Source organism: Bactrocera oleae, chromosome 3, assembly GCF_042242935.1.
Source record: "Bactrocera oleae isolate idBacOlea1 chromosome 3, idBacOlea1, whole genome shotgun sequence".
In the NCBI taxonomy this organism is placed as follows: domain Eukaryota; kingdom Metazoa; phylum Arthropoda; class Insecta; order Diptera; family Tephritidae; genus Bactrocera; species Bactrocera oleae.
Window position 1 is genome coordinate 1,641,338 of NC_091537.1, and position 27,192 is coordinate 1,668,529.

Sequence of the window (27,192 nt, forward strand, 5' to 3'; positions counted from 1 at the left end):
TTTTGTTGGTTTGTCTGACTAGATTGCTTCTACATATGTTTATACCATATATAAGATTGTAGCTGCTTTTTGTTGTTGCGCTGGCTACTGTCGCTGTTGGTGTTGTTGTTTCTGTTGATAATGTTGTTTGCCGACTGCTTAACTGCCCGTGACAAAAGTGTGAATTACGTCGACGCTTTTGTGAGCCAGACATACGTTGACCGCTAGCAGCAGTGGCAAGTGGTAATGAAAGTTGCAACAAAATCGTAAATCGCAGATCAAGAATTAGAAATCGAAATTTGTCGACGCAATGGTCAGTCTTCCGCACCCACGCAGATGAGAATTTGTTGTACAACAACCGTTTCAATTCGGGTATGGTTCAGTGATTTTGAGGTCTTTCACTTTCTTCAGCTTATCAACTGCTGCTGCCGCTATGATTTGCCTTTTGTTGACAACGCCATTGACACTTGAATTATGTTGTCGATTTCAACACCGCTTTGCCAAGTCTTTAGGGGGCTATGCGCTTCAATAGTTTGAGCCGCTTAAGTCGCAGCGCACACACTCACATATACATACATATGCTAGAGGATACACGCAAATATCCATGTCACATGCAACATGCTCATTACATTTCCAATGAGTGTTATGTTACCAATTTGTTGTAGTTAATCCTGCTGCGACCGCTGCTTCTCTTCTAGTTTGAATTGATTTCTCTTAATGCTTTCATCCGAGACACTTCAAGGCGTCTAACCAGCAACCGACGTTTGGCACTTGCCTGTCAATTGTCAATCTGTTAGCTGCAGCGCCAACTGCACACACATTTTTTTTCGATTTTTACCGTAATTCACGAACAGCTTAATCTGTTGTTATTCTACATGAAGAGTTGTGTGGGTTTGGTGAGCGCAAGCAATTGGTTGCTTTAATCCCACTGTAAGTCTGTCAAATTAGAAATGCTTAGCAAGAAGTGAAAAGTGCTGTTGACCTTGTAAGAAGCCGCTCGCTTGTATATAAGCCTTTGCACTTGAAGCGGGCTAGATGCCAAAGCTAATTCGACGGCTTAGCGAAGTGTTGATTGGCGTCTTCAAATTACTTGAAAGCTGCAAAAACGTTGGAATTTTTTTTATTGAAAAGTGTAGTTTGAAATCCATATTTGTTGTTCTAATCTGCAAAAGTATCAAAATTCACAGTTATATTTTGTATATACATCTCAACTCCATTCGAATAAGATCTGATAATAATAATCTGAAAATTTAAAAATTCAATGAGTAGTTCAGATTTAATGGGATAGTAGTTAAAATTACAACATCTTCAAAAGCACACAGATATTTTCTAAATTGTGCGCGGTAATGAACCTAAGATTTAAGAAGTTGCTGTCATTCACACAGCCCAACTTTTTGTAGAATATTAGTTTCTCATATGTAATTTCCAAAAAAAAAATTTTTTTAATAATATAAGTTGCTAAGTTCTGACTACTCCCCCTTACACTCATACAGAAATAAGCCCCAACAAATAGATATTCTTAAAATCTGCGTACTTATGCATTCATGCCACTATATATGCCTATTTGATATGTGTATGCTTACTATTGACTGCTCCCATGCCCACAGCAGCATTATGTTGCCACAGAAAAACTAAGCATAAAATTGCGATTTCATGGTGATAATCATGAATCCGTAATTTATTTAGCGGAACGATTTGTCTGAACTGCGTGATAGCTATGAGATTGTGTGAAGCGCTCCACGAGAGAAAGGGGTGGCTGAAACCCTCTGCTATTACCACGCATTTTTTCCAATACCGCAGAAACTGTCCGCTGCCCGCCACTCAACTATCGCCACCAAACCGAGTCATCAACACTGCCACAAGGCTCGCGGCCATGCCGTTAAATGAGCTGGCGATTGCTGCATATAAACGCTGCGGCAGTGTCCATACACAAATATGTAGTTCGCCTGCTGGCGCATCCATCGGCTGCTCTGCCGCAAGCCATCACTTCAACCGCCGCCCCTGTCGCTTGCCACATACTAATAGAATGTGTGAAATTCGCGCAACTATTTCGGCAAACTGGCAACATTAAATTTTGTTATCTCTGGTCTCATTATCAGCTACGCGCGGACGCTGCAACACACTGCGTATGTATGCATGGGTGTGTTTGGGCGCGAGTGTTGAACGCATGCAGTCATGCTGAAAATTAATTTTGTCACAGTTGCGCAATGTAAAAGTCACACTTTGTTGTAGTTGTTGTCACTTTCAGTTGTTTTTCCGCTACTGTCGCGGTGAAAACATCGATGTGGCCGATGATGATCATAGGAGTTATATTGCCAATGAGTTTGTTGAAACCAGCGCTGATTGTGGTGATGCCTTGGCTGCTGTTGTTATTGTTGTTATTGGCGATTTTCAAACAATGCTGTCGGTTGGTGTGACATCCGCAATAAAAGTGTCCATGCAGTATGCAACAAAGCTTGCTTTGGGGTGGGCCTTCAGCTATATTTGTAAGTGCCACTAATTTTACAGCTAGGTGAGTACAAATGCTCGCTGCTTGTGTGCATGTGCTTGTCAGAAGTGAAAATAACTGTGTTCTGAATTGATACGTTCGTTGGGCCTTGACATATGAAAAAGAGCAAGTGAGTTTTGGTACACAAGTTGTTGTTGCTGCATTAGTAACACCCGCAAGTGACGCGACTTTGAATTAGAAACGTGGTGCTTTTGTATTGACACGAGTTTTTAGAATAAACCCTGGATCTACGCTCTAGTGCGCGAAAATTTGTGTGACGTAAAAACTGTTAAATTGAATTTGTATTTGAATTAAGATTTTATGAGGTGTGAAATCGTTTTGGGAGCGCATTTGCGCTTGACTTAATTGAATTGTGTGAAAAAAACGGAAATCTTACATGAGAACAAAGTTATATTTGGATATGCCAGACATAACGTAGATGCTACTGATATTTTAATGGTTGACTCCAAGTGACGCCTTAAGAAAATTTTTTCCCTAACCAAAAATAGCGAGAATCGTAATTGCAGTGTCAGCCTGTCTAGGTTGAAAAATTTAAGTAGTTTCGCAAAAATCTGCACTGAAATAAAAAAAAAAGACTCCGAAAGCGGTGAGGTTGGTTTACAGAAACGTCAGAGAGGTTGTGGCTTTATATTGACATTTCTGGTTATGATTCAGTTTCCTTTGTGCAATGAAGAATAAGATGTGACTTAAGCAACGACTTTTGCTGAACTCCAATTAACTTGCTTATTACTATTCACTTCTTCCCCAATCAACCTTGAAATCCGTTATTATTTTCAACAATTCTGAGAACTTTTTCAAACAATTTGCCATACGCATACAATGCAGCTCATCAACTGAATTGGATCGAACCTTCTTGCTCCCTTAACCAAATTTTCTGTGTCAACTGCTGATGCTGTGCACAATGTCAATAATACATACATATACATATGTATAGTGCGCCATGAGTGTGCTTGTGGTGGCGATGCTTGTAGCTGAGCGCAGGGACCACTCGCTTATTTGCTCATTTAACGAGCTGACACATCACTGTCAAATCATAATTTCCTTTGACATAACATCCCTTCAAGCGCGAAATGTGCGTCTGGCCATAGGGATACGCCCGAATGTATGTACGTAAGCATAACCTTGCTTGTATAAATATGCGTGTACATTACACTGCTTCTACACATAAACACGAGCATTTCAACGTTGACACTTTTGTTGCTGTTTTTATCCACCGTTACTTTTGTATTTTTACACCACAGCGCAGCCGAACGCAGAAGCCGAGGCATCGCGTCAAAGCGACAATGTCATCGAATCAAGAAAAACTCAAAAAGTTGACAGCTAATCTAACGGCAATTATGTTGCATGTTAAGTGGCAACAATGCGTGCGCGCGGCGAGTGAAAACCACGAAATCCACTAATTGCAACTAAGCATAACGATAGTAAGAGAATCGCAGCCTCAGGGCTTTAGGCCTGCAAGTGCGAGTGTGTGAAAAAGATCCGCAGCTAAAGAATCAGCAGAGGCTGATGAAGGGTAGCATCCGAATCACAAAGTGCTAATCAAATGAATATACAAAATTATTTATGTATACACTCGTAAGCACGTATCGTTGGGCGGTCGTTTGGTCCTCCTCGGCGTGATGGTCAACCAGCCAAAAAATGTTTAATCAGCACCGTTACTAACTGAACTGTCAAAACTGACAAACCATTTCTGATTTCTTTCCCAATGAGGAAAATTTAACTGCCATCTACTCAATACTGGGTGTGTACCTAATTATTTACAGATACCTAAAATATATATATACATACTCGTATATATATGTATATTGTATTTGTATGAACGCTTTTTAGATGCTTTACCAGTCGTCATTATAATAAGCCAGCGTGTATTTTACCAAAGTGTACATTTCACTTACATATATATGTATGTTGATATGAACGTGAGCTTGGCTGCAAGCGTTTCATAGCTAACATGCGTACCCGAAGCGTTACCGAATTCTGACACGTCAACGCGCGTCGCTTTTGTCCACTTATTACATACGTCAGTTTGACAGTTGATTCGCCACGAATAGGTATGATCATTACAGAACACATTTTCACACAAAATATGGACATATGTATTAATCCGCCCGTATACGAGTATGTATTACATTCGTATGGTAATTGTATAGTCAGAAATCCCAAACTTAATTTGCGCGCTTCTTTTTAGCGGTGAAATTGAAAACTCTTACAATTTCATTATAAATGCTTACTCGATATATGAAAGTCGCTTTTACTATAAAGAATATTAGATATTTGTTCAAAAAGATGAGCTCGATTCGTTTAATTTTTGTTGGCATTCTCAGCTATTGAGTTGTCGAAAGAATGTAGCAGGTATTATAGTGGATGTGGTATGAATACTGTATACCATATCCACTAAGGATTATGCTTAAATCTTACATATTTTTGGACTGAGTTTCAGGATGGTTACTGAATTACACTGGCAAATACCGTCTAATATTGTTTGGCGAGTGCGCATCGCTTTATCAATAAACTTTTTCATTGTGTTTTACCGTCAGCCACGGCCATGTTAAAAATATATAGGATTTGTACGTTTTCGAAGTAACCTAAAATATTTTAAGGCAAAAGCACAACAAATATCGTAAAACGTCAATTTATTACAATGAATATAATGCTTAAACGATCTTTAAACAGAATATACGATAACAAATCAGCCTAATAGCTCGTTTATGGTTTTCCATTTGCGATTTCACCAGTTTCAAAGAACACGTTGCTTTATTGAATAATATTATTTCTTTCCACAAACAGTGTGGCTTCTGAGAATTCATCACTTATATGAAATGCATTCAACCAACTGCACAATGGCATACATGCCATACATATGTATGTACAATATATCCATAAGTAAATGCGCAGGCGAACAGACAGCCTTTCAGAGTAATAATAAAAAATCCGTAATAATTACGCTTGTCATAATGCCATAAAACGTATTTAATTCCAAGCATCCAAGGAAATGCTGGCGTGTCTGACCGCCAGCCACATATTCAAATATTTATTATGTACTTTGTATGTGTGTGTAAAATTCAATATGTGCCGTGCAGTAAAAATGATCCGTCACTGATCTTGTCCAACGCAGCGACGCATTCCAGAAGCCGAATGAAATATCTGCACCATGTTTACAATATTTATCGCACACTCTCTGATTCACTGTTCCACGCATAGGCGTAGTGGCTGAGGCTGCCGCTGCTACTCCTTCATAACCGTCCTCAACAAGGTGATACATAACTACTCACCTACCTAACTGCATATGTTTGCAACCGAACAACAGGCTACATCGTAAATCCCATATTGATCACCGCTCGTTTGCTGATCGCTGCCCGGGAATTGTGGTAGTTGTGGCACCACAGTGCGAATCATTCATCAGTGGCACATTTGTTGGTGGTATGAATCCATCATGTCACAGCCGGCTCAACCGCCACAGTTAGCAACGGCCAAGTGATTGTGAGTGAAAGATCGTTTGTCGCTGATCATCAGCTTAAGATCGTGGCAAATGACGAGCGTACGACATGAAGTACAAATTATTTGTGCGACTTGTGGTCGCTTTTTTCGCCAAGCACACAGGCATAAGGCTTAAGCCACTCACAGTGGGCTGTTAAGCTGTTGCTTCTTGGCTGGATTGTGGCCACATATGTATGGGTGTGTGTTTGTGGTTAACCTGCTGGGATTTTATGCGAACTTTAACTGATCTGATGAGACACCGGCACAAAAAGGGGATGCTGAGTGCCAGCGCTGGTGGGGCATCTGTAGAATAAGGACGAACACAGCATATATAAATTTACATACATTGCATAATGTGAAACAATAAACATGCACTCTTTTATTAATAATTTGATTAATAAAATGTTTGTCTCGAAAATCAATCGTGTCTTGACAATGTTTGGCGTTATTTCTTATGCAATTTCTACAGAAGTGCAGCAACATAAAAGTAATAACAATATAATTAAAATGAAGCACAATTACGATAAAGAACTGGTTAGAAAAACGCAGGAATTACTTTGTATAACCTCACAATTTTCGTCTCGTTTTCCTCGGAGCGAATACTTGAATATCGCGAAAAGTCAGCTCAGTTTCGTGGGAAATAGGAATCTATTTTTCGATTGTTGCTCGCCGTTTTTTATTCAACATACAGTGTTTCCAAATCAACATAGCAGTAACTTTACCTAATCCAAAAGCTTTCAAGTAAATCATTATTTTCCTTAAACCATATCATTGAAACCAGTGCTGGATGCGTTGAAAACAAGTCCTCTAATTGAGACTCACACCATTTCCATTTGCTGCTTATTAAATATTAGAATATATGTGCCTGTATGCAATATAACTGTAAATGTTGGCATCATTACTCTTCTACACATTTCTTTTATTGATTATAAAAATATCGCGGCATTTATGTAACAAATGCTACGTGCACGAGTAAGAGTTAGATTCGCTTTAGAAAACCGCCGCACTTAATTATTGAAATTATTGACGTGTGCACATATTTTCTCCGTTCGTTAAAAATATTTCAACAAAGGCGAGAAGATGAGTTATTGCCTCAATCAAAATACCATCGCAAGCGATTTAAAATCGATTAACCCCTTTTTGTGGTATTGGCTTTTGGTAGCCCCGAATCCAAAGAAGAAGAAACGAAATGCTGAAGTGCCGCCACGACACATGCAACAAACGCCTCCATCCATATACATATATGTATATGTATGAACTTGAGAGCAGTGCTACCTTTAAATGTACACCAAAAACATGACAACAAATTTGTGGTTGCAACGTGCCGTCGAAACGGCAGCAACCTGCGCTCATTATTAAGCATCACTAAATACTCGGCGCTGTTGTGCATCGCCAACACTGCGACCTCAGCTCATCTCACAAAACCAAGCTGCGACAGCTTAAAACAAAAGATCGCTTCACCTTTCCACCGCCGCCTGAGCATTTAGCGCAGCAAACCGCCTTCAAAGAAGTAGCCAACTGCAACTACAACGACAACCTCGGTCACAGCTATTTCTACTTGAGCGCTTGCGTGTGCGCTAAATTCCCGAACTACGTTGAGCACATGCCAGTGTGTAGGTGAAAGAGCAACGGGTTAGCGGGTGCTGTAAGATGAAAGATGAAAGCAACAACAGCATCAAACTAACAACCGCCGTCAGTGTGACTGCGCATCACAAGTATTAAAAAAGAGGTGAGAAATTTTTTGATTAGCTTCTACGGAGGCGCACTTGCATAGCGTCTGTTGATCAGAGCGGTATCGGTGGCGGAAGAAGAGATTTGATAGCAACGCTCGATGGTGCGCCACGCCCCTTCTTGGCTGTCGGTGTAGCATGAAGCATCTGTGGCAGGTCTGTTGTGTAGATATGATACAACTTGCCGCTGATGAAGATCAACAATTTGTGGAAAGATCTGACGTTGATTTCCACAATGGGGACTATCTGGCAGTCAATGTGTTGGTTGGTTTGAAGTATGAGTTGAATTCAAGAGCATGCTGCTCTTGAGTGGATCAGTTAGAGCTTTTTTATGAATGCGGTGGAGGCGCGGAGCCTTCGCCAATATCTTAAGAATGCCGCTGAAGATGTCAAAGGTCTCAAACTACTAATATTATCATGCATATTTAATTAGAAGTTTAAATTGGTCTACGACATACTCATGATCGCACTATCGCGTCATGTATCAGATATCACTCATTAATCTCAGTTATCTTGGTCGACTGTTGCGGTTGCAGCCAGTTAGGGGTAAAAGCCATTGAGTTGTTTTCCGTCCGGTCGCACAAAAAGCCGCTAATAATGAATTGCAATGCGTGCAGGCGTAACAACAACAAGAACAAGCAAAGCCACGTTACGCCACCGCCAACTCTGTGGAAGTAGCAAAGGGTAAGAAGTGTTCGGCGATGAAGTTGAGAAAGCAAAGGTGTTGCGGCTTTTCTGTGTGCAACCACTTGCCGCTCTGTAATTATCTCCAACCTAAATTAACCGTCGAAAGAGCAGAGATTTTTTCTCTATAGCGGCATGCAACCAGCAACTCGGTGGCTCTGACCGGCAGATCGCTTATTCTTGATCAAGTCAGAACTTTTTTCTTCAGTATCTGTATGAAGTTGTTGTTTCTACATCAACATTATTATTACTCATGCGTTTAGCTGTTGGTGTTGTTGTGCGGCGTACGTGTTGTAGATGCCTAATTTATTGCTTGCTAATATCGACAGCCCAAGACCGGATCGGTTGCAGCAGCGGCAAGTGCATCTGCATCATCGGTTATCTTTAAAGAGGCGTTGGGTGACTGCGAGCAGCGGCGGTAAAAAGAGACAGCCACAAACGGAAAGTGGCAATTAATCTGCGGCGAATGAGAGTTATTACACCCATAAAGAAAAGTATGTTAGGTGTTTGTGTGTGTAGCAAGCACCGTACTTACTCTTTAGTTAATATCTATGACATTTTGCCGCTTTACTGTGTAACAGTTCCGGACTTAAAGGTCTCGACTTATTTCATAGTGAAGTAGGCAGGGAATAGTAAATGCAAGAAAAAATATTTTTTAATTTAATTTTGTATGTTAATTTCACCTACTTACCGTTCTGCTGGCATATTTTATATGATATACATGGATTACTAGACACTTTTACTGAAATAAAAAATTTTCGCAAATATATTCATTCAATTCATTTATAATTATATGTTGTCTAAGTACGCGTTAAACCAATCATGTACTGTTACTTTAAACAAGACGCAAAGTGAGCAAAAACACGTGTTTCCGCGCGGCAACCACGCGCTTCCTGCTACCTAATCTGATTGGTTAGCCTAGCGTCGTCCAAAAAACGAACAGTTCAGGAGCTCCACATAACGCGGCTGCTTGTGAGCCCACTCGTGGTGTAGCGATGCTATCATTAGCGAATTACAAGTCATTTGATAACCGCAAGTAATTATAAATAAATTAAGCAAACAATGAAATGCTGTCAAAATTTGGGCGCCACTAAATATGTACTTATCGTCACACATACACACACATGCACGCACATGAAAATATGCCAAGCGCACCGTTAGCAATTTATGTTCATTTTGGTGTTTTTGGACAGCAGGTCCGTTGCTTAGATGAAAATCTCCCCCAATATATGATGGATTACATGAGCTGATGTGAGCACTGCCACGTCGCAGCGGTCACTTCGCCCGCGTACTCAGCGTGTAAGGGTGCGCTTTCGTATGCGTACGAGCAGTGGTCAGCGCTGATGTTGGTTTTGAGTTATGCTTTGCGTTTGCCTATCGTGATATAATCAGAATATCAGAGCGCAGCGCAGCGCAGCGCGTCATCGGTCAGGTGAACAAGCAGCCCAGTTTAGATGAGCCATAAAAGTCGAAAAGTCACTGCGTGCCCCTATTAAGTTGTAACTACACAGTTGCCAACACTCAAATTATATTGTTTATTTCAAGATGCCTTATCATGCTGGCACTCTGTGGTTTTGCGGCATTCATTACTGCGTTTACGACTTTTTGGCTAATTGAAAAACAATAGAGTGGTCTGCCATGGGCAACAATAACTGGTGGCTCGTTAGTGAAATGCATATGTTGACCGCTATGTATGACCTTTCATATATTATTCTTGTGTAAAAAAAACATTTTGAAGGAGCCGTTATTGAAACAAGCGAAATTTCGAATAATATATTTATACTCAATTAGAGCTGGTTATTGTTGTGCAAATATTTTTGTTATTTATAAAAATAAATTAAACTCAAAAGTTGTTAGATATAAACGTGACTATGAAATTTTGCTAAAATCATTGATCTAACAACAGATGTAAGTGTATCAATTCAAATCGTTAACCCTCAATACAACTGTCATTGCGTAACAATCATAGAAATACACTTAAATGTTCGAAAGTGTCGGTGAAAACTAGCATGCGGCATCCACAATCAGTCTAAACAATCCTCTAACTCAGCAAATGGTAGTCGTAAAATGTGCCATTGATTCTTTGTGAGACTGTGTTTTAATTTAATTAATTGTACAACAAAGTAATTTCACTAATTTACTGTTATAATCCACCACCGACATCAACCGTCAACTTTATTCACTCCACAAGCTTACACTTGCCGTACTTGCTTCACATCGCCATACATATACATATGTATGTGTATGAATCTATATGTGTGCGTAAGCATCTCCACCGCCCGAGTGGTGGCATTAGCAGATTCGCTTTTCAATTAGTCGTAGCCGCGTGTGTCAGACGTTCTGCGTGCAAATCCTCAACTCACTGCTCAAACGTTAAAATGTGCTGTCGAAGGGGCAGCGAAATAAAACCTGCAATAAAATGGTTTTCCAATTGTACACACTTACACATGTAAGGCCAACAAATAACTGGTGTTCGTTGCTCTTTTCGATCGTGGGCAGTTAAAGGCATACGCATGAGCACAACTACATGGAGATACATTCGTATATGTGTAGCAAAGCCACAGCGGTGAGTCAAAATTTGGACAACATTGACAAGGAGATGATGATGCCACGTGACCAGGCCATAATGCTGAAATGCGAGTAAAATCGCGTGTAAGATGACATTGATATTTGCACCGTAAGTGGAGGCGCTTGAGAGTGTGTTGTCTAATTTTTGAGGATGAACCTGTTTTAGACAGAAGTAAGTTGCTCAAGCACGTGTTCTGGCAAGCAAAGCGGGTGTCAGTCATTAGCAAAGCTCATCCGCAATTTGTTTAGTAAGTTGTACGACTTTCGGGATTTCTTGTTATCTTTGCGTATGCCCCTTATTTAACATTAGCTAAGGCACTTTATGTTATTTGTGAGTTGCCATTAGTTCGGAGAATGCCAACATATCAGTTTTGTTTAGAACTACAATATAATGTAAGCAAGATACACATGCCTCTAAAAGTTCGTAGAGTATTTGTGTTCTATACTCACCTGTTCGTGTACACCCCTGTCTTGCGCTGCCCGTGTCTAGGGACTGCATGTGGAGTTCGGTGAATACAAGTAGCAGCGCGAGCGACGTACGCGCGGCTTCCAATTGCAGCTTACATGCGTGTACTAACATCTTGTTAACCGTTTAGCCCCTGCTGCTCTGCACTTGTGACCTCGCTGAAACTGCATACGGACGCTCGCATTACAGCGAATATATTTAAAATTAATTACAAATATTTACTTTTACTGCATTTCCACTGATAAATGATGGCATTCGCTTTGAAACAGCGATTCTCGAGAAACGAAGGTTAGACACAACTAAGTAACAGATCGCGACACGAAAGTAGAAACACCTGTTGGTCACGAGTGGCAAGGGCGCGCAACCTCACTGCAATAACAGCTGAAGCCGCTTAGACAGTGGTAGCAACAACAAATGTCAAAAATCAAAAACACATATTGTGTGATAAATTGCATTTGCTGTAAAGAAAATTCGAAATTTTCAACAGCATATTTAACGAGGAATGTGCGGAAAAAAGCAACATTTAATTTCGACTTATATCCAATTTCAATTTGGGCATTAATTTTATGAGATATACGCGCGTAGCCTACCGTATACCGCAGCAGCTACGTACATACATATGTATGATTCATGGGTGGCACAAAAAGTTTTCGAAAACTATGTTGCATGTTTTGCTTTAAATAAAAACAATTTCGATTGATTAATGAACTGCAACACTGCGCCAGCCCATTGCATTCACCAAATGGCAGCGTGCAACACCCAACTATGCGACATTTAAATGCTAATGAATGCGCCGAAATTTATGACGTTTCATGTACGATCGGCAGTAATTCTCACACTTCGACGAGCGTGCAATAAATTGTTTCCACAGGCAATTTCGGAGTTGTAGCGTGTATCCCGTTTATATATATGTGTGTGTATATGTCTGATGAATAAGTGGTACATAAACAGATATATAGGCCTGCAGCGCCTCATGTGCACATACTAAAATTAAGCGAAATACTTATATAATTAACTGTATTACTACATACATGTGCGCATACACATGTACACTATCGCACACACACACATCCCTCGTATATTTGCATGTGTGCGTGCATGGTGTGTCGCGCGCCCAAATCAACAATGCGACCATATGTCAAACGCATTGAAACGTCAAACTTAGTTGACAATTAATAAATTATGGGCGTTCTGTGTTGTTGGTTGTTGGCTGCTGACGTTGGGGCCGCTTAAGTGGCGCCAAACCATCGCACACATTTTTTAGTTTCCCTCGAAACTGCAGCGCAGCCAGCAATGCGAGGGAGAACTATTGTATTTGGTGCAAAAGCGATTTATGAGAAATTTCACTGTAATCATTACCAATACATACATATATACATTTTCTTACAAGGCGTTGAGTATGTGTGGTCTGGTTGCAAGTCTTTTCCCCACGGTGCTACTTTCGTGTACAAGTTAATACACATGTTAATTTATGTGTTTGTATATATGAGTGTGTGTGTGTGTTTCAGAATATTTTGGTGTCATAATTAGCTGCTATTAAATTTGGGCAGTTCTACATTGTTTGCGCATGCATACATATGCATTTTATGCCCTTATCAGCTGCTATAAGCTAGTTACAGCACTGCCTGTTGGTGGGCTCCGCATCATAAACGCTCGCCCCGGATGTGTTAATGAAGTGCGCTACCGATGTATCTGACGAGTTTAGCTAACCCAAAAATTAAAAAAAAAAAACTAATACATTTTTTGAGTTTAGAAGGAATTTCATACATTTTGAGATTTCACAATGAAACTTTGTATTTTCAATTTTAACGATTTTTCGTACTCTTCAAATTTAAGCTATAATATTATAGTCTTAAGGCGCACATCTAGTGTGAAATTAAAAAAAACAAAAATTACATACCTTTAAAAATAAGATACCAAATTTTCAAATCGATATCTTAAATAGTTTTTGAGTTTCAGCCATTTAAGGTGTAGCCAGTTCAATTCGGTTAACTAAGTTATTTTTAAACGCGTTTTTCTCCAAACATCATTATTCGAATTTTACCTCGAAGAATTCGAAGACAAATCATCCGATTATCGTTCTACATGCAATGACTTAATCCGTTTTTCCTACTGATATATATCGAGTTTTGGCAGTAAAAAAAAACTACCAAAATTTGCAATTAAATTCAACTTTTCTTTAGCTTTGTCAATTTTTGATTTTTTTCTTTTAAATAGTAAGTCATTGTACGGAGAATATCTTCTAGTTAAACGATAATTTTTTATTTTTAAGTTTTATTCACGGAGAAAGCCGAATTCACTGCACTAGTGAAAGACCTTTCTGACCTTTTTTAGCGCCATCGAAGATCTCGTATAACTCAAAAATAATATTAAATTTTTTTTCCAAAATGTCACTGCATATTTTTAAAACGTGTATGAATATACCCTGAAATTCTCAAAACAATCTAAGCAGTATTATTTTTTCACTAGATATGCCCCATAATATCAAAAAACGAAAATAATACAAATATTCTTTAAAGAAAGTTTATTTAAAAATCACTCACGATTTTAAATAAATTAATACATGTTGAGCTTTGAACTTTAGTATTATATTGCCTAGTTTTATTAATTTATAAATTTTTATGCTGAAGAACTATTTTGTATTTATAAAAAGTGCGTCGACTTCTCAGTCAAAACTTCGAGACGCTTTTTAAGTACTCTAACAGGACCACACAACATGCGATAAGGATGTCAACGCGTACAGCTACAAAGTGTCAACTTAGTTGTTGAGCTGAGTTATATATAGATCATACTCCGTACTACAGAACAATGTTCACTTTTGTTTCTTAGAATGTTGCCAAATTCTCTGGCGTCAACATGAAACGCAGCGCGCCACTCGTCACACCAACAAAGGGGACGATAAATCTAGAGGTGCTGCAGTGATTGCCGTTAGTTGCTCGATTTAATTGAACGCACGTGAACCACAATATTTGCGAAGAGTATGTTAGTTGTAGAACAGTGGCAAATAAAAAAGTAGCACTGTTGTCAGCGAGCCAAGGCGAAGCGCTGCTAAAAATCGTGAAAATGCAAATGTCGCGGTGAAACCATTACATCAACGACATGCCACCCAAAAAGCGCACGCTGATAAATAATCACGAGCCATATTGATGCTCGCATTGACGGCTTTGCCAAGATTAGCGGTTGGGGTCACAACAACAAGATAAACAGTGAAGAGGAGTGAAAGGAAAGCAGAAGTCAAGAGGAGAGTGCATATTAGCCGCTACGCCAACTACGTTGTTGAGTCAGCACACCACACAAGTGCCGATTGACAAGTCACCAATTGTCAGCGACATGTGGCAGAAGACAAAGCGGTGATGAGCAGAAGCATTGACAGATATATTAGCAGAAATCGTGCTGTGACTTACTTGTGGGAATCTAAAAAATAAAACAACATTTTATTTTTTCTTTCACCCGTGAAAATGTTTCGAAATATATTTTGATCAATATTTCTACTTTGAAGCAATTGAAGTCAGCGCACTGGGTGAAATCGTTACAATTAACACCCAATTCGGATGTTTCGAAGATTTTTTCGAATACCTTTTTGTAGACGGTGGAAATAGATTTTGCCTCCACTTTGTAGTTAACGCCGACAACCCTCAAAATAGGTTCCCCGCATCGTTTTAATAGTCGAACTTCATTTCTGGTATGCATTCACAGACAAATCGCACTCAATTTTGTTTTTCACTCTTTCGTTGCAACTTCAGTATCAACTGGCTGCCGCAAATAAAACCTAAGAAACAAATTCCGGTACAAATAGCTACGCCAAATTTGTGTGCAACACGTCAATGCCGTCTCGAGCTTTCAACATAGTCTGCCATTTCTAAAAGCAACGCCCTTCATCAAACGCAATGTCTCCACACACATACCTACATGTGTGTGGTTGTTGCTCTATGCTGCATTCCGTGCTTATGGAAGTGGCAGCATTCAGCTGATGCCGGTTGCAAGCAAACCTATGCTTACTCCTTTGGCAGCTTGCTCCTTGATTGCAGATTTCCCCTTTCGGCTATGGAAATGCATGCGCGCTCTCTGTGCGCAGCTCCCGGAGAACAAACTGGTCCCGGTGGCTTGGAATGCTCGCACTCTAAACACGCCTCGTTAGTGGAAGTGCCAAAATGGCTGCTGCTACAAAGTTTCAATGTGTGGCAAGCGCCGCTGAGTGCCTTTTTCCTTTTGCATTGTTTGGTATATCAATTGTTGTTATTCATGGCTGTTGTATTTTCATACTGGACGGTGTTTGCTCTCATTTTTTCCCAAGTGGGCGGACAAATTGGGAGTCAGGTTTGCCGGCTTTGCTGTTGTGTCTGTTCCTCTGCACCTCTGCACTTTGAAGTTTAACTTCAGTTTTTCTTTTTATTCGATATTCGCACGCGCAGCCAGCAATTCGCCAGGCTTGAGCGGAATAAAAATATTGTGTTCAAATGATATTAGCCATACGATAAATTTTAATTACAATTTACTTTGTATAATAAGTGTTTAGTTTAGACATGAGTTGTAAATGGAAATCTTACTATAGCAACATAAATATGTGCGTCTCAACATTTTTTTTTTGATGACTAATGTGAGGTGCGAAGATGAAACATAGATAAATTAAAATGTCAGAATCACTTTGATCCCAAAAAGTAAACATTTTTCACACCTGATTATTTTTTTATGTTTTATTTGACAATTTTCAGCGACCAAAAGAACTATTTGCTCAAAACGTAACTGTATATATATATATACACATACGTACGCACTCATTCATATTAAATATGAAAATATATTTATCATATGCCTATAACATCAAATCACACCTTGGCGGATAAAAAATTATTCTTTCTTAAGGATGTTGTTGTTAATGCCATATTTTTGGTGAGCCAAGGTTATGCTACTGAACTTCAAAGAAATCCAAATTAAATATATCAATTATGTTTACATGTGTGTACCATAGATACTGAGTACGTATTTTGCTAAAACGTTTCTTTGCCATATCTACATTAGAAGCAGCTGTTGCATTAATATAAACTGAAACACACACAAACATATCTTATATGGAGTCTACACTTTCTTATTACTTTGGCATAATAGGCTGTTGGTACTGGTTAGCCCTGCAGTCCAACAACAAGCTTGTATTGCCACACAGACTAAACTAACACAGATGAGCTGTCCTTAGCACAGCGGCAAGTTGCAATGAGCTACAAATTTCTCAATTGTCAACACCAGAAACAAAATGACAGAATGAAATTAAAGCAACGTCGAAAATGTAGAAGGATAAGAAGGGGAAGCATATACAGCAAGTGGCGGAGACGACAAACAATGGCTGACAGACTAGTTGGCTGACTTTCTGGCGAAACAAGCGGACACAGCCACTGCAATAACAACACAAGCTTTTCAGTTTTCTGTCGATATAGTCTTTAAATATAAACGGAAGCTGCGGCAGAAATTCACCCAGCTTGCAAAAAGTATGCTAAAACACTTCTACTTGTTTGGAAAAATAAAATCTAAATATATTTCAGAAAAGATTTTGATGCGAGCGAGAGCACTTTATTTTTGACAAAGATCTGCTTTAGCTGTGAGAGCTAAATACATTATAAACAAGAAGTTAGTGCTGAACTCGGAAAGGAGCAAATACCCTTCACAGTTGCATTTGTTATAGCAACTATATGGCAACTTTATTGCAGCTATATGCTTTAATGATACGATCTGAACAATTTGTTGCGATTTTATAGCATTACCTTGCCAAATTTCGTGCAGTTAGCTTGTTAAATAAAAAAGTTTTACTTGCAAGAATTTGATTCTGATCGTTCATCAATAAAAAGTTAAGCTTTGCTTAGAGACATCCTCAAACAGTTTTTTATTGAATTAATCGCAATTTTTAGTAAGCAGCATTCACCGGCTTATCGCATATATTTATCGATTGTGGGGATATTCATAATCAAGCAAAGAGTTTACATTATATGTTAGACATATTATGTGCGCTCTGGTTGTGTGGGTTGCATCAAAGTTGCCTTACATATAAACTCATAGATATGCGCATAGAATAAGCATTCTCTTGCAACTGTTGCAAGTGTGTTTCTGTATGAAAGTACATACATGTAATATGTATGTATGTGCCAGCGCATCTCATTTCCTTTCGACAAACTCATTTGGATGATTCTTGTGAATTCAAAATGTCTAATGGTTATTACTATTTTGATTATTTGCATCTGAAATAGATTTATTGTTATAAAGTCATAGCCTTACAGCAGTGCTTGCAACGCTAATAGTTACACAAACTAATATACATACATATGTATTTATAAGCATGCAGCATCTATTCTTGTCTAAAATATATTATATCTAAATTTGAGTTTGTACAATTTTCATAAGTCTCTGTTGTCATATGTATATAATCGTATGTATATGGTATATAATATGTAGTTGCGCATAGACATCTGCTCGTTTAAGGTGGAGATGATAGAGATTGTGGGGTGTTGAAATTTAATGATGTCTTAATGGCAGACGCGAAGACAATTGTGCAAAAGATAAAATATACACAATAATGATACTAAAGCAAAAAATTAAAACTTTAAGCTTCAGCAACTTGGCATATTTGTCACATGACTATGCTAGACAGTTAGTGTGAAAGCTTCGTATTATTTAGGCAAGGAAATATGTTTTATGTAAGTATTTTATAGTTAATGTAAATGTTTTAATTTTATTGCGTGATAGCAGATCTTATGTTATATTAGTCTGATCTGCTCACTTCTAAAAACTTTTAATGAAAGCAATGTTAATCCATAATATACAAAACTCACATATTCAGCAACTGATTTGTACTTTTGAAAACCGTATTTCGCACATGCCAGCGGAGCTCCGGTCTTTCCGCTGCGTCAGCATTTCAAACTAGCGAAGCCTACATCACACTTCAACACAATCAAGACACTTTCATCGACCACTTTGAATGGTGGTGGCGCATTTCCAACCGACACTTTGCGGCTCCTCCGCTAACCTGCCCATGCCCCAGTTTATTGACCCTCCAAACAAACACCTTGTACTGCCGCACATATGTCTGTATATAATATATACAGTTGTAGAGATTACAACTGGTGCAAAAGTGGAGCTTAACTACTTTGGCTCTAAAGCTATATACGCTGATATAAATAAAGAAAATGCTCAAATCGAAAACGATAAGGTATTTAAGCTTAAGTGCTGAACTTAATAAATTATATATTAAAATTTTTTAAAAGAACAAATATTACCCAAATTATCGTAGAGAGATTTTCAGTGCTTTTATTACTATAACATTAAAAGACTCATTTCGGAAAATGCACAAGGTTTAGTCCCATTTGCTACTACATTTATTACTAGTGCATTTCAGGGCCAACGATTTGACTGCAGGAAAAGGTTCCACATACTCGTGCTTATGCTCGTGTTGCTCAAATGCAAGCAAACATTTTCACGCTTGGTATATTGAAAGCAGACATGCCACTGCATTTGTATGGTGAAATATTGAAAATTAGCATGCAGAGGATATGCCGAACACACTCATACGAGTATATTGCAAGTCGACGAGCACAGAAAGCTCATATGCAAACAAAATGCTAACATGAGCTTTAATCTATTCTATATATATATACTTGTATATGCATAGAAAAGTAAGCATAATGTGTACTAATGTGTGTATGTATGCGTTGGTGGTGTTGTGTTGCTAGCCATATCCTGCATATCCTTTGAAAACATGCTGCCAAAGTATAAATTAAAATCCGACAGCAGAACATGTCGGATGCTCTTCGAGCGAGTGCACCAGTCAAGCAATGGCGCTACCGCAGCCAAAGAGAGCAGGCAGCCAAGCGATTTCATGCAGTCAGACTTATCGGTGCAATTTGAATTTTAAATTTCGAAAATGAGAAACCATAAACGCGTATACATATGCACATATATGTTTATTTATGTACATATGTGTGTATATATGTATGTGTGCACTCCTGGTTGCATTTGCAAACATATTAAATGTAAATGGTTACGCTTTAAGTGTTCGCGAACGACGTGAAAATGTTCGATAGCGAAAGTGAAATGGGTGTGGAAACTCTCAAAACACACACACACACACACACATGTACATACACATAAAAGCAAATTAATTAAACATTTAATTCTGTGTAATAGATTTCAAGACAATTGGTTACATATGTGGGGTACATTTATGTATCTATGTATATGCAATACAGATATATATGTATATGAAAATTTAAAAATAAAAATGGTTAACATTAAAACAAATTAAATAATATAATTTTTTTAGCGAAAAGCGCATTATAGCAATATTTTTTTATTGAAAAATCAGATGGTTAACATTAAAACAATAAGTTTATGCCGGAAGAAGAGAAGACTTTTTTCGTAGCCAGTGCCTTAGCTCAACACACACATGTGCAATATAAGTATATTAAACAATTAGTGCGTTTTTGTAACACATAAGCGGCCATTATGCCAATAATCATCGTTAACACAAGAAACAAACAACTACAGACAAAATATAATAGCCGTGAAACACCGTTAACATTCTACTTATGCAAAAAAGATAATACAGAGATTATGAGCTAACATATACATGTATACATGCGTACAATTATCTATGGTTCTTGAAAGCGTCTATTACTTGAATTTGGAAAACGACGTTGACTACGCCCATCTTCTTGCTGACAAGCATCAATCGGTGTAAAAAACTTAGCTACAATGAAATTTATAAGCTTTAAGTGCACAAGGTTTTAATTATTAGAAGCTTGAACTCACAGCTCCATAGTGGCAGATTCTATTTAAAGCAAACTAAATATCGAAGCAGCTAAGAAAGTGCCTTACAACCGGTTTGCTATGATTCTGAAAATATAAGCACTCTATATATCTAGAAAAAAAGAGAGGTAATATAAAAGAGAGGTAATAAAATAAATGAGAGCAAAACAGAAAAATTGTTGATTTATACATACCGTAATATTGTGTTAAGGTCTTTTTCGCAAAAACTCTGTGCCCATTGAGAAATATTTATCGGATCGATTAACCGCTTTTAAAATGCACCGGTCGAAATCGTGGAAGGATCGATTAATACCAATGTAAATCCCATATTTGACGCTCGACTTTATTGTTGTCAAGTGACATTTTCATCACCATTATAAATTTGGCAGAGACTTTCAAAATCACAAAATATATTTATGCTTTCAGTGGCACTTTATGCCTCGATCTCACTAATGTTTCTGGAGGTGAACGCTATTAGACAGTAAATATGTTATTAAATGTGCAATTAAGTAATATTTATGATACCATCTAAATTTCTCTGGATTTAGAAAGCTTGCACTAAAAAGTCTGATGTGAAAGCAAAGTGATTAGTTGAGCATTAAATTATATACTTATTCCAATACACATATGTATATAGTAAATAGTACATATAAATTAAACATGACATAGTTGGAAATTGAAGGAAATTGGTGAAAATATCATTTCTTCCAGCCATTGTGCTAGTCATATTAAACAAATACCTTCGAAGTTACTAAACAAACTAAACAAAATATTTGGCTACGATTAAATCAAAAACAATTTTTTATATTTTTTTCTTGTTAAGAGAAAACAAGCACAGGATTTATTGAGGCTCATCAAATAATGAATATATTTATTTATAGTACAAATGCAAGTTTTGAATCGCATGATGTATATATTCATTCTTTGGATCTATGTTGAATCGTTCAATATTTCCATTTATTTAGGTTAGTTCCCGCTAGTAAATTTTAAAAAATACCTTCACGATAGCCACTTTAACGCCATAAAAGTACCAATCGGTGTGAAAGGTATACTCGCCTGTTGGTAATGGCAGCACCTGGGTTGCCACATGGTTCACATAGCTGATGGGCAGCTTTTCAACAACCTCGTCTTGCTGAAATTTTATTGAGAAAAGTAATTTTTAACGCCCACTTATCATCTTGAAATAAGTATTGACCTACTGGACCATATGGGCAAGTCTTATTTATGGTGGAGTACTTCTCGAACCAGCTGTGAAAGTACCTTACAACCGGATTGGCACGCGTCTTCATATACTTGCAGGCGTCAATGGTGAAGTTGTAAAGAAACGGTTTATATCTATTTGCTTTACGCAGCAAGGCAAACGACATCTACACATTGAAATACAAACATTAGTAGCTGTAAAGCGCATCTTCGCAATTTTAACTAGTAATACGTACCGAAATATTATAAACTGGTTTCTTTTGAGGAAATGTTGCACGCACTGTCAAATACTTGTACGAGCGATTAACCGCTTTTAGAATGCAAGTATCGAAATAAACGTACGACCGATCGGTGTTAATGCAAATAGCATTGCTAAATTCTAATTTCGTCTTGACCGTTATCTGCTCAATGTAAATATTAACGTAAACATTTAAGAATTAGAAACTTTTTGCGAAATACTTACAGCAAGTGCGCTGAGGACTATTAGAAAAAAAATGACTTTGTGCATGTTTACTGTCCACTCAACTGCACAGCGTACCAACATGACACGACACGATCCGACTGGTACCAACTAATGGACTTAACGATTTTTTAATAATGAAATGTATAATAAAGCATTTTTGAAAGCTTTTAAGTTTAATACATATACATACTTATAAACAAAACTATTCTCAAAGCTCGAAAACGAAAAATGTTTATGTTGAAATTCTGGAAATATTATATTATATATAATGGATTTATTTTAATTCCACCGCTGGCAGTTTGACTTTAATTTTTTTGAAATTGGTAATTCGAAATTATCAGATTTTATTAAAAAAAAAACAATTAATTTCGATATGACTTAATAATCATACCTCTTCGATAAAGAGTCAAGAGTGGGGATGTTCAGCTTATTTAAATAATATCGAAAAACACTAAATCATAACTATAAATATCGGTGTAAAACAAGCACGATTAACTTCGCTGAAACAAAAGTTTTGAAAGAGCACTGCAAAAGTAATTAAAATGAAAGTAGTGAAACATATTACCGCATTATCAATTTCGCCATCTAAAATTTAATGTAAAATACGAAAGCATTTTTAGAATTTCCAGTTATATACGGTTTTTAATGACAATTTTAAGCCGTATATACAAGTTGTATGCAAATCGGAATGAGTATCGCATTGCTCCGTTGGTGATCGCTGAACTTCGGTCCAAATGTCTTTAACACAGGCCATCTATAGCCTCGCCTTGCTGAAACAAAATATTCAGGATTTATCAGCTATTTTATTTAACTTTGAAAGACGTGTCGATGTACAACGCGATCTGAACATATTTAATTGCCTAGTGTTAATACAATTTTTTATGGAATATATTTCTGTACGCTCGATTTTATAAAATTTAAATAGGTACGTGTATGTGCGTAAAAATGTAATAATTACGATAAAAGTCCGTAGATTATTTCCCAAAGCCTCAGATTACTCATTTTCACTGCCAATAAGATTTCATAACTTATTCTGCACTGAAATGATCGAAGGGTTTTGCCAAACTGCGCAGTGAACAATTAAGATTTTTATTTACAATAAAAGTGAGTAATTAAGAAAAAATTAATTATTTTTATTTCAAGTCGATCTGAGTTCATAAGCATATTCGATATTAAAACAACTGGCAAATAACGGTTTGGCTTATTATTATATATATGATATTAACCCATGATTTTGCCGACTTATTAGTTACACCAAACTATTGCTCAGTTCGGTCTGCACATCTAGAAGTGTTTAAGCCAGCTTCGAATGACTGCTGGTTTTTATACAAAAAATATTCGTGCTTGAGATCGAACAACTACTGTTGGTAGTGTATAGTAGATTCCTAAAACCTATTGGCAAATCTGGAACCGTTCCTGAACTTATGGTTACAGTACAGAACTTTTTATATTTGATTTTAATCTCCACGCAATTGGCACGCAGTGGAGCAAAAAATTTGCCACAATTATTTTAACAACCGATTTGCGATAGCAATTGGCTTGTAATAATAATAAAGTGGACATTACTTGAACTTTTTCGCAATATATTGAGTTAGCAAGGTCGATGTTGTCAAAGTTTTTGAAAATGGCGAACAAATCGGTACTAACGGTGGTATCACTCGGCATAACTTTTGTTGTGAGTATTTAATTTATTTAAACTTGTATTTTTGTACTTGTGGAAAGGCATTCTTCACTGCTTCCTTTGTCTAGATTATGGTACATTCAAAGGTTGAGTTTACGAATGTTAAATGCATTTCCCTTGATAATTCAACTGCGTACTTCGATATTTGTCTAATAAAGGCCGTTAATCGCACCTACAAACACTTGACGATAAGTGCAAGATTACCGAGAAAACAACCCACTAACGACATAAAGGTAAGCTAGAAACATGCAACGTGTTGCCAATTTCATTACAGAAAAATTATTCAGATTAACTTTGCCATGCTGCGAAAGGAAAATGGCTACAAACCCTTTCTATACAATATAACCATTGATGCTTGTAAATATCTGAAAACACGCAACAACCCGGTCATTCGCTTCGCACATCAGTTTTTCGAAAAATATTCCACCATCAATAGAACCTGCCCCTATGGACAAGTAACTATGCTTTTATTATAATATACAATTTGCTCATATAATACAAGAGTTAATATTTAAATATTTAGCAGGATGAACTGCTGGATAAGCTCCCAGTTTCTCACATCAATCATGTACTTACGAACGTGCTCCCATACCCCCATGGAGATTATGCTTACCAAATGACTTTCTATTTCTCTAATATAAAGGTGGCCATTATAACGGTGTATGGCTCATTAATGTAAAAAGAGACTTGGTCCACAGAAGTCCAACAGTTATTTCAAATATATTCTGTTTGACATATGCATTTATATATTTTAATGTGTACATACTCGTATATAAAAACACAATTACTGTATATGTAGAGCAAGCGTTTGCTCCTGTTTCCGTTAGCTGTTATTCGTTTCCAGAAGTTGGAAACTTGATTATGTTCTCAGTGTTTAATTATTATTGGCGTTTCAATTAATTGCACGCTACTTAAATTATTCTGCCACTAATGCATCTTCGAACATGTGGAGCAACTTTGTTTTAAAGGCATAGAATTTGTATAATTACATGTAATTTTCTGTATTGTCCTTATGTGTATGCCTAAGCATGTTCTGCATTACATGCCTGGTACAATCATAGATTGTACAAGTAGTCAAAATCACAGAAATAGTTAGTTACTCGTGGCAGCAGGCGATTAATGTTTGATTTCACGCATTCTATGAGCTCCCACAACAGCACTCACAAGTGCGAAAGTTTGTTTCACTCGGTCATTAAGAATGTTTCCAGCTGCTTTTTAAAGTGTGTCACTTTCTCAAAGACGCTATTAAAAATTCAAAAATGACGCAACGGAAAGTTTAAATAAAGTCATTTTCGTGGGCAGACATAAACGACTTTTAATTATTATGGGAGTGCAGGCATAAGTGGAGCATTTGAAAAGCGTTACATTATCTAAATATCCACTGCTATTATGACAACGTCAACAACGCAGGTGAAAATTAAGTTATTAAACTGGCACATACTTACATATGTTTGTGTGAATATGCCTTATTGTCATTTATAGGCATAATAATTATTACGTTATACGTATAGATATGTATTCAGAGAAGGAGACATGCTCAGCTGTTAGTATGTCAGTATGTTTGGCTTATTGATTTATAATTGCTTTCAATGATTTGTTGGTGTAATGTAGTGGAAGCTCACTTTATAATTAATACTTGTGTCAACGAATTAAAATCAGATATTTAATATGCCGTTATGTGATTGTATTTATTAGACCGTTAAGCGCTTTACAGAAACGAGACCGAGACACCAAAGAAGAATTTAAATATGCGAGACCACAATTAGAAATGTGAGTATTTAAAAATTTGTCAAAATAGTGCCTCACAGAGCGTATTAAATTTAAAAAGTAGCTCTGTCTATATTGCTCTCCAGAAGAAACAATTTGTAATATGTGAACCATATTTCAGTTTTTTATCGTGTGATTTCGGCAAAATGTACAAGGACGCGAGAAATCCTATTGACATCCATCGGGCACCGATTAATTGATGACATCGAATATTCATAAATATTATGAACCCCAGTATGGTATTATTCCTCTGCACTTGGTTGTGTAATTACGGTGGCGCAGTTGCCCTATATTTAAGGTTATGTTCAAGTTTTACTTGAAATAATTTCCGTTAGATGCAAACCGTTACCCGACTACGTTTTCAAATTTAGTCAAATATAAGCTAGTTGCCATAATAAATGCAACTGTGGAGGGTATTATATACAGAGTATAATAGTTTTGTTCACATAACGGTAGCTTGTATCAACTGCACCTAATCGAGATAGATTTGTAGTTATGTGTATACAAATGATCAGGATGAAGAAACGAGTCGAATCCCGAGTGAATGTTTATCTGTCCATGCAAGTGATAACTCGAGTAAAAATTGAGATATCTTGATGATACTTGGTACACATATTCCTTGGCACCCAAGGAGGTGGTGGAGGGAACCACTGCCACTCAAACAAAACGCTATTAATTGAAAACATATAAAGTGCCACAATAAGATACAACACTTTTATTTGGTACAACAAATTACATTAAGGAGGGGCATCTGTCGATTTCAAAATTTTGAAAAACTGAGCTTGGCCCCTCCCTTTAATAAGTTTAATGTACGTATCTCTCAAACCAGTCAAACTATAATAATCAAATTCGCTCAGGGCAAATCTTTTTGGCATTCCTATCCACTCGGTGAAAATCCCTACTCCCCATATAACGGTTGTTAAAAACTACTAAAAGTGCGATAAATCTGTATCCAAATGTGCCAGATACATAATTTAAAAAATGTTCTTTATAAGAACCTGTGTCAAATTTGGACGATGGGCGTGACACCACCCACATTTAGTGAAAACTAATATCACGATACCTACTAAACCGATTTCAACCAAATTTGATAGTTAATATTATCCTCACATTCCTACATTATGCTGCGAAAATGGGCGCAATCAGACTAAAACCACGCCTACCTTACATACAACACAATTTTAGATTCCATCAGATTCTTTTACTTTCCAGTATACAAATCAAGACCCAATCAATTTATTCGGATAAAACTTAGCAGAAATAGGTGTGCTACCTTATGACTAAAAATTGTCCCATTCGATCCAAAACTATTTAAGCCTCCAGATACCGAATATGTGGACGACAATTCCTATTTCGAACTTTTTACCAATAATAACGGTCAACTTGTCAGATATATTATTGAAATTCGAAAAAATATGTCACCAGCTTTGGTCCTTACAAGTTGCGAGAGTATAAAATGTTCGGATACACCCGAACGTAGCCCTTCCTTACTTGTTTTTCTTGCTTTAATTAAACTTCATTTGCCGCTTTGAAATACGTGTCGATGTACTGCAAGCTGTGAACAAATCTTTTTTCTTTGGTGTTAGTACGATTCCTTATATATTTACAGACGTCCGATTTTATACATAAAGCAAAAATTATAAATATGCATGTAAAAATGTAATACTTACAAAAGAACTAACAATTACCCATCTGGCTTCGAAAAGACTTATATCTGCAGTTATTAACCCATGAGTGATCCAATTTCTTCTCCGATCTATACACCTAGAAGTATTTTACTGGCTTCGACGACTTTTATGCCGTCACTACAGAAATACCACACGTGTTTGAAGTCGAACCATTACTGAATGGTGGTGCAAATAACATTCCTAATATATTTTG

General features: G+C 37.3%; 2 protein-coding genes across 2 annotated transcripts; one reads left to right on the forward strand and one right to left on the reverse strand.

The window, feature by feature from the left end:
- Positions 1 to 2,173: 2,173 nt before the first annotated feature.
- LOC106619324 (uncharacterized) lies at positions 2,174 to 21,908 on the reverse strand. Its single transcript, XM_036369414.2, has 5 exons — positions 21,864 to 21,908; positions 21,637 to 21,801; positions 21,400 to 21,567; positions 21,198 to 21,332; positions 2,174 to 2,380 (listed from the first exon to the last, which is right to left on the reverse strand). Exons 1-5 carry the CDS (start codon positions 21,906 to 21,908, stop codon positions 2,174 to 2,176), a joined length of 720 nt encoding a protein of 239 aa, XP_036225307.2.
- A 1,587-nt stretch (positions 21,909 to 23,495) lies between these two features.
- LOC106619323 (uncharacterized) lies at positions 23,496 to 24,285 on the forward strand. Its single transcript, XM_036369415.2, has 4 exons — positions 23,496 to 23,538; positions 23,613 to 23,777; positions 23,832 to 23,999; positions 24,068 to 24,285. Exons 2-4 carry the CDS (start codon positions 23,616 to 23,618, stop codon positions 24,221 to 24,223), a joined length of 486 nt encoding a protein of 161 aa, XP_036225308.1. The 5' UTR covers positions 23,496 to 23,538; positions 23,613 to 23,615; the 3' UTR covers positions 24,224 to 24,285.
- Positions 24,286 to 27,192: the final 2,907 nt, after the last annotated feature.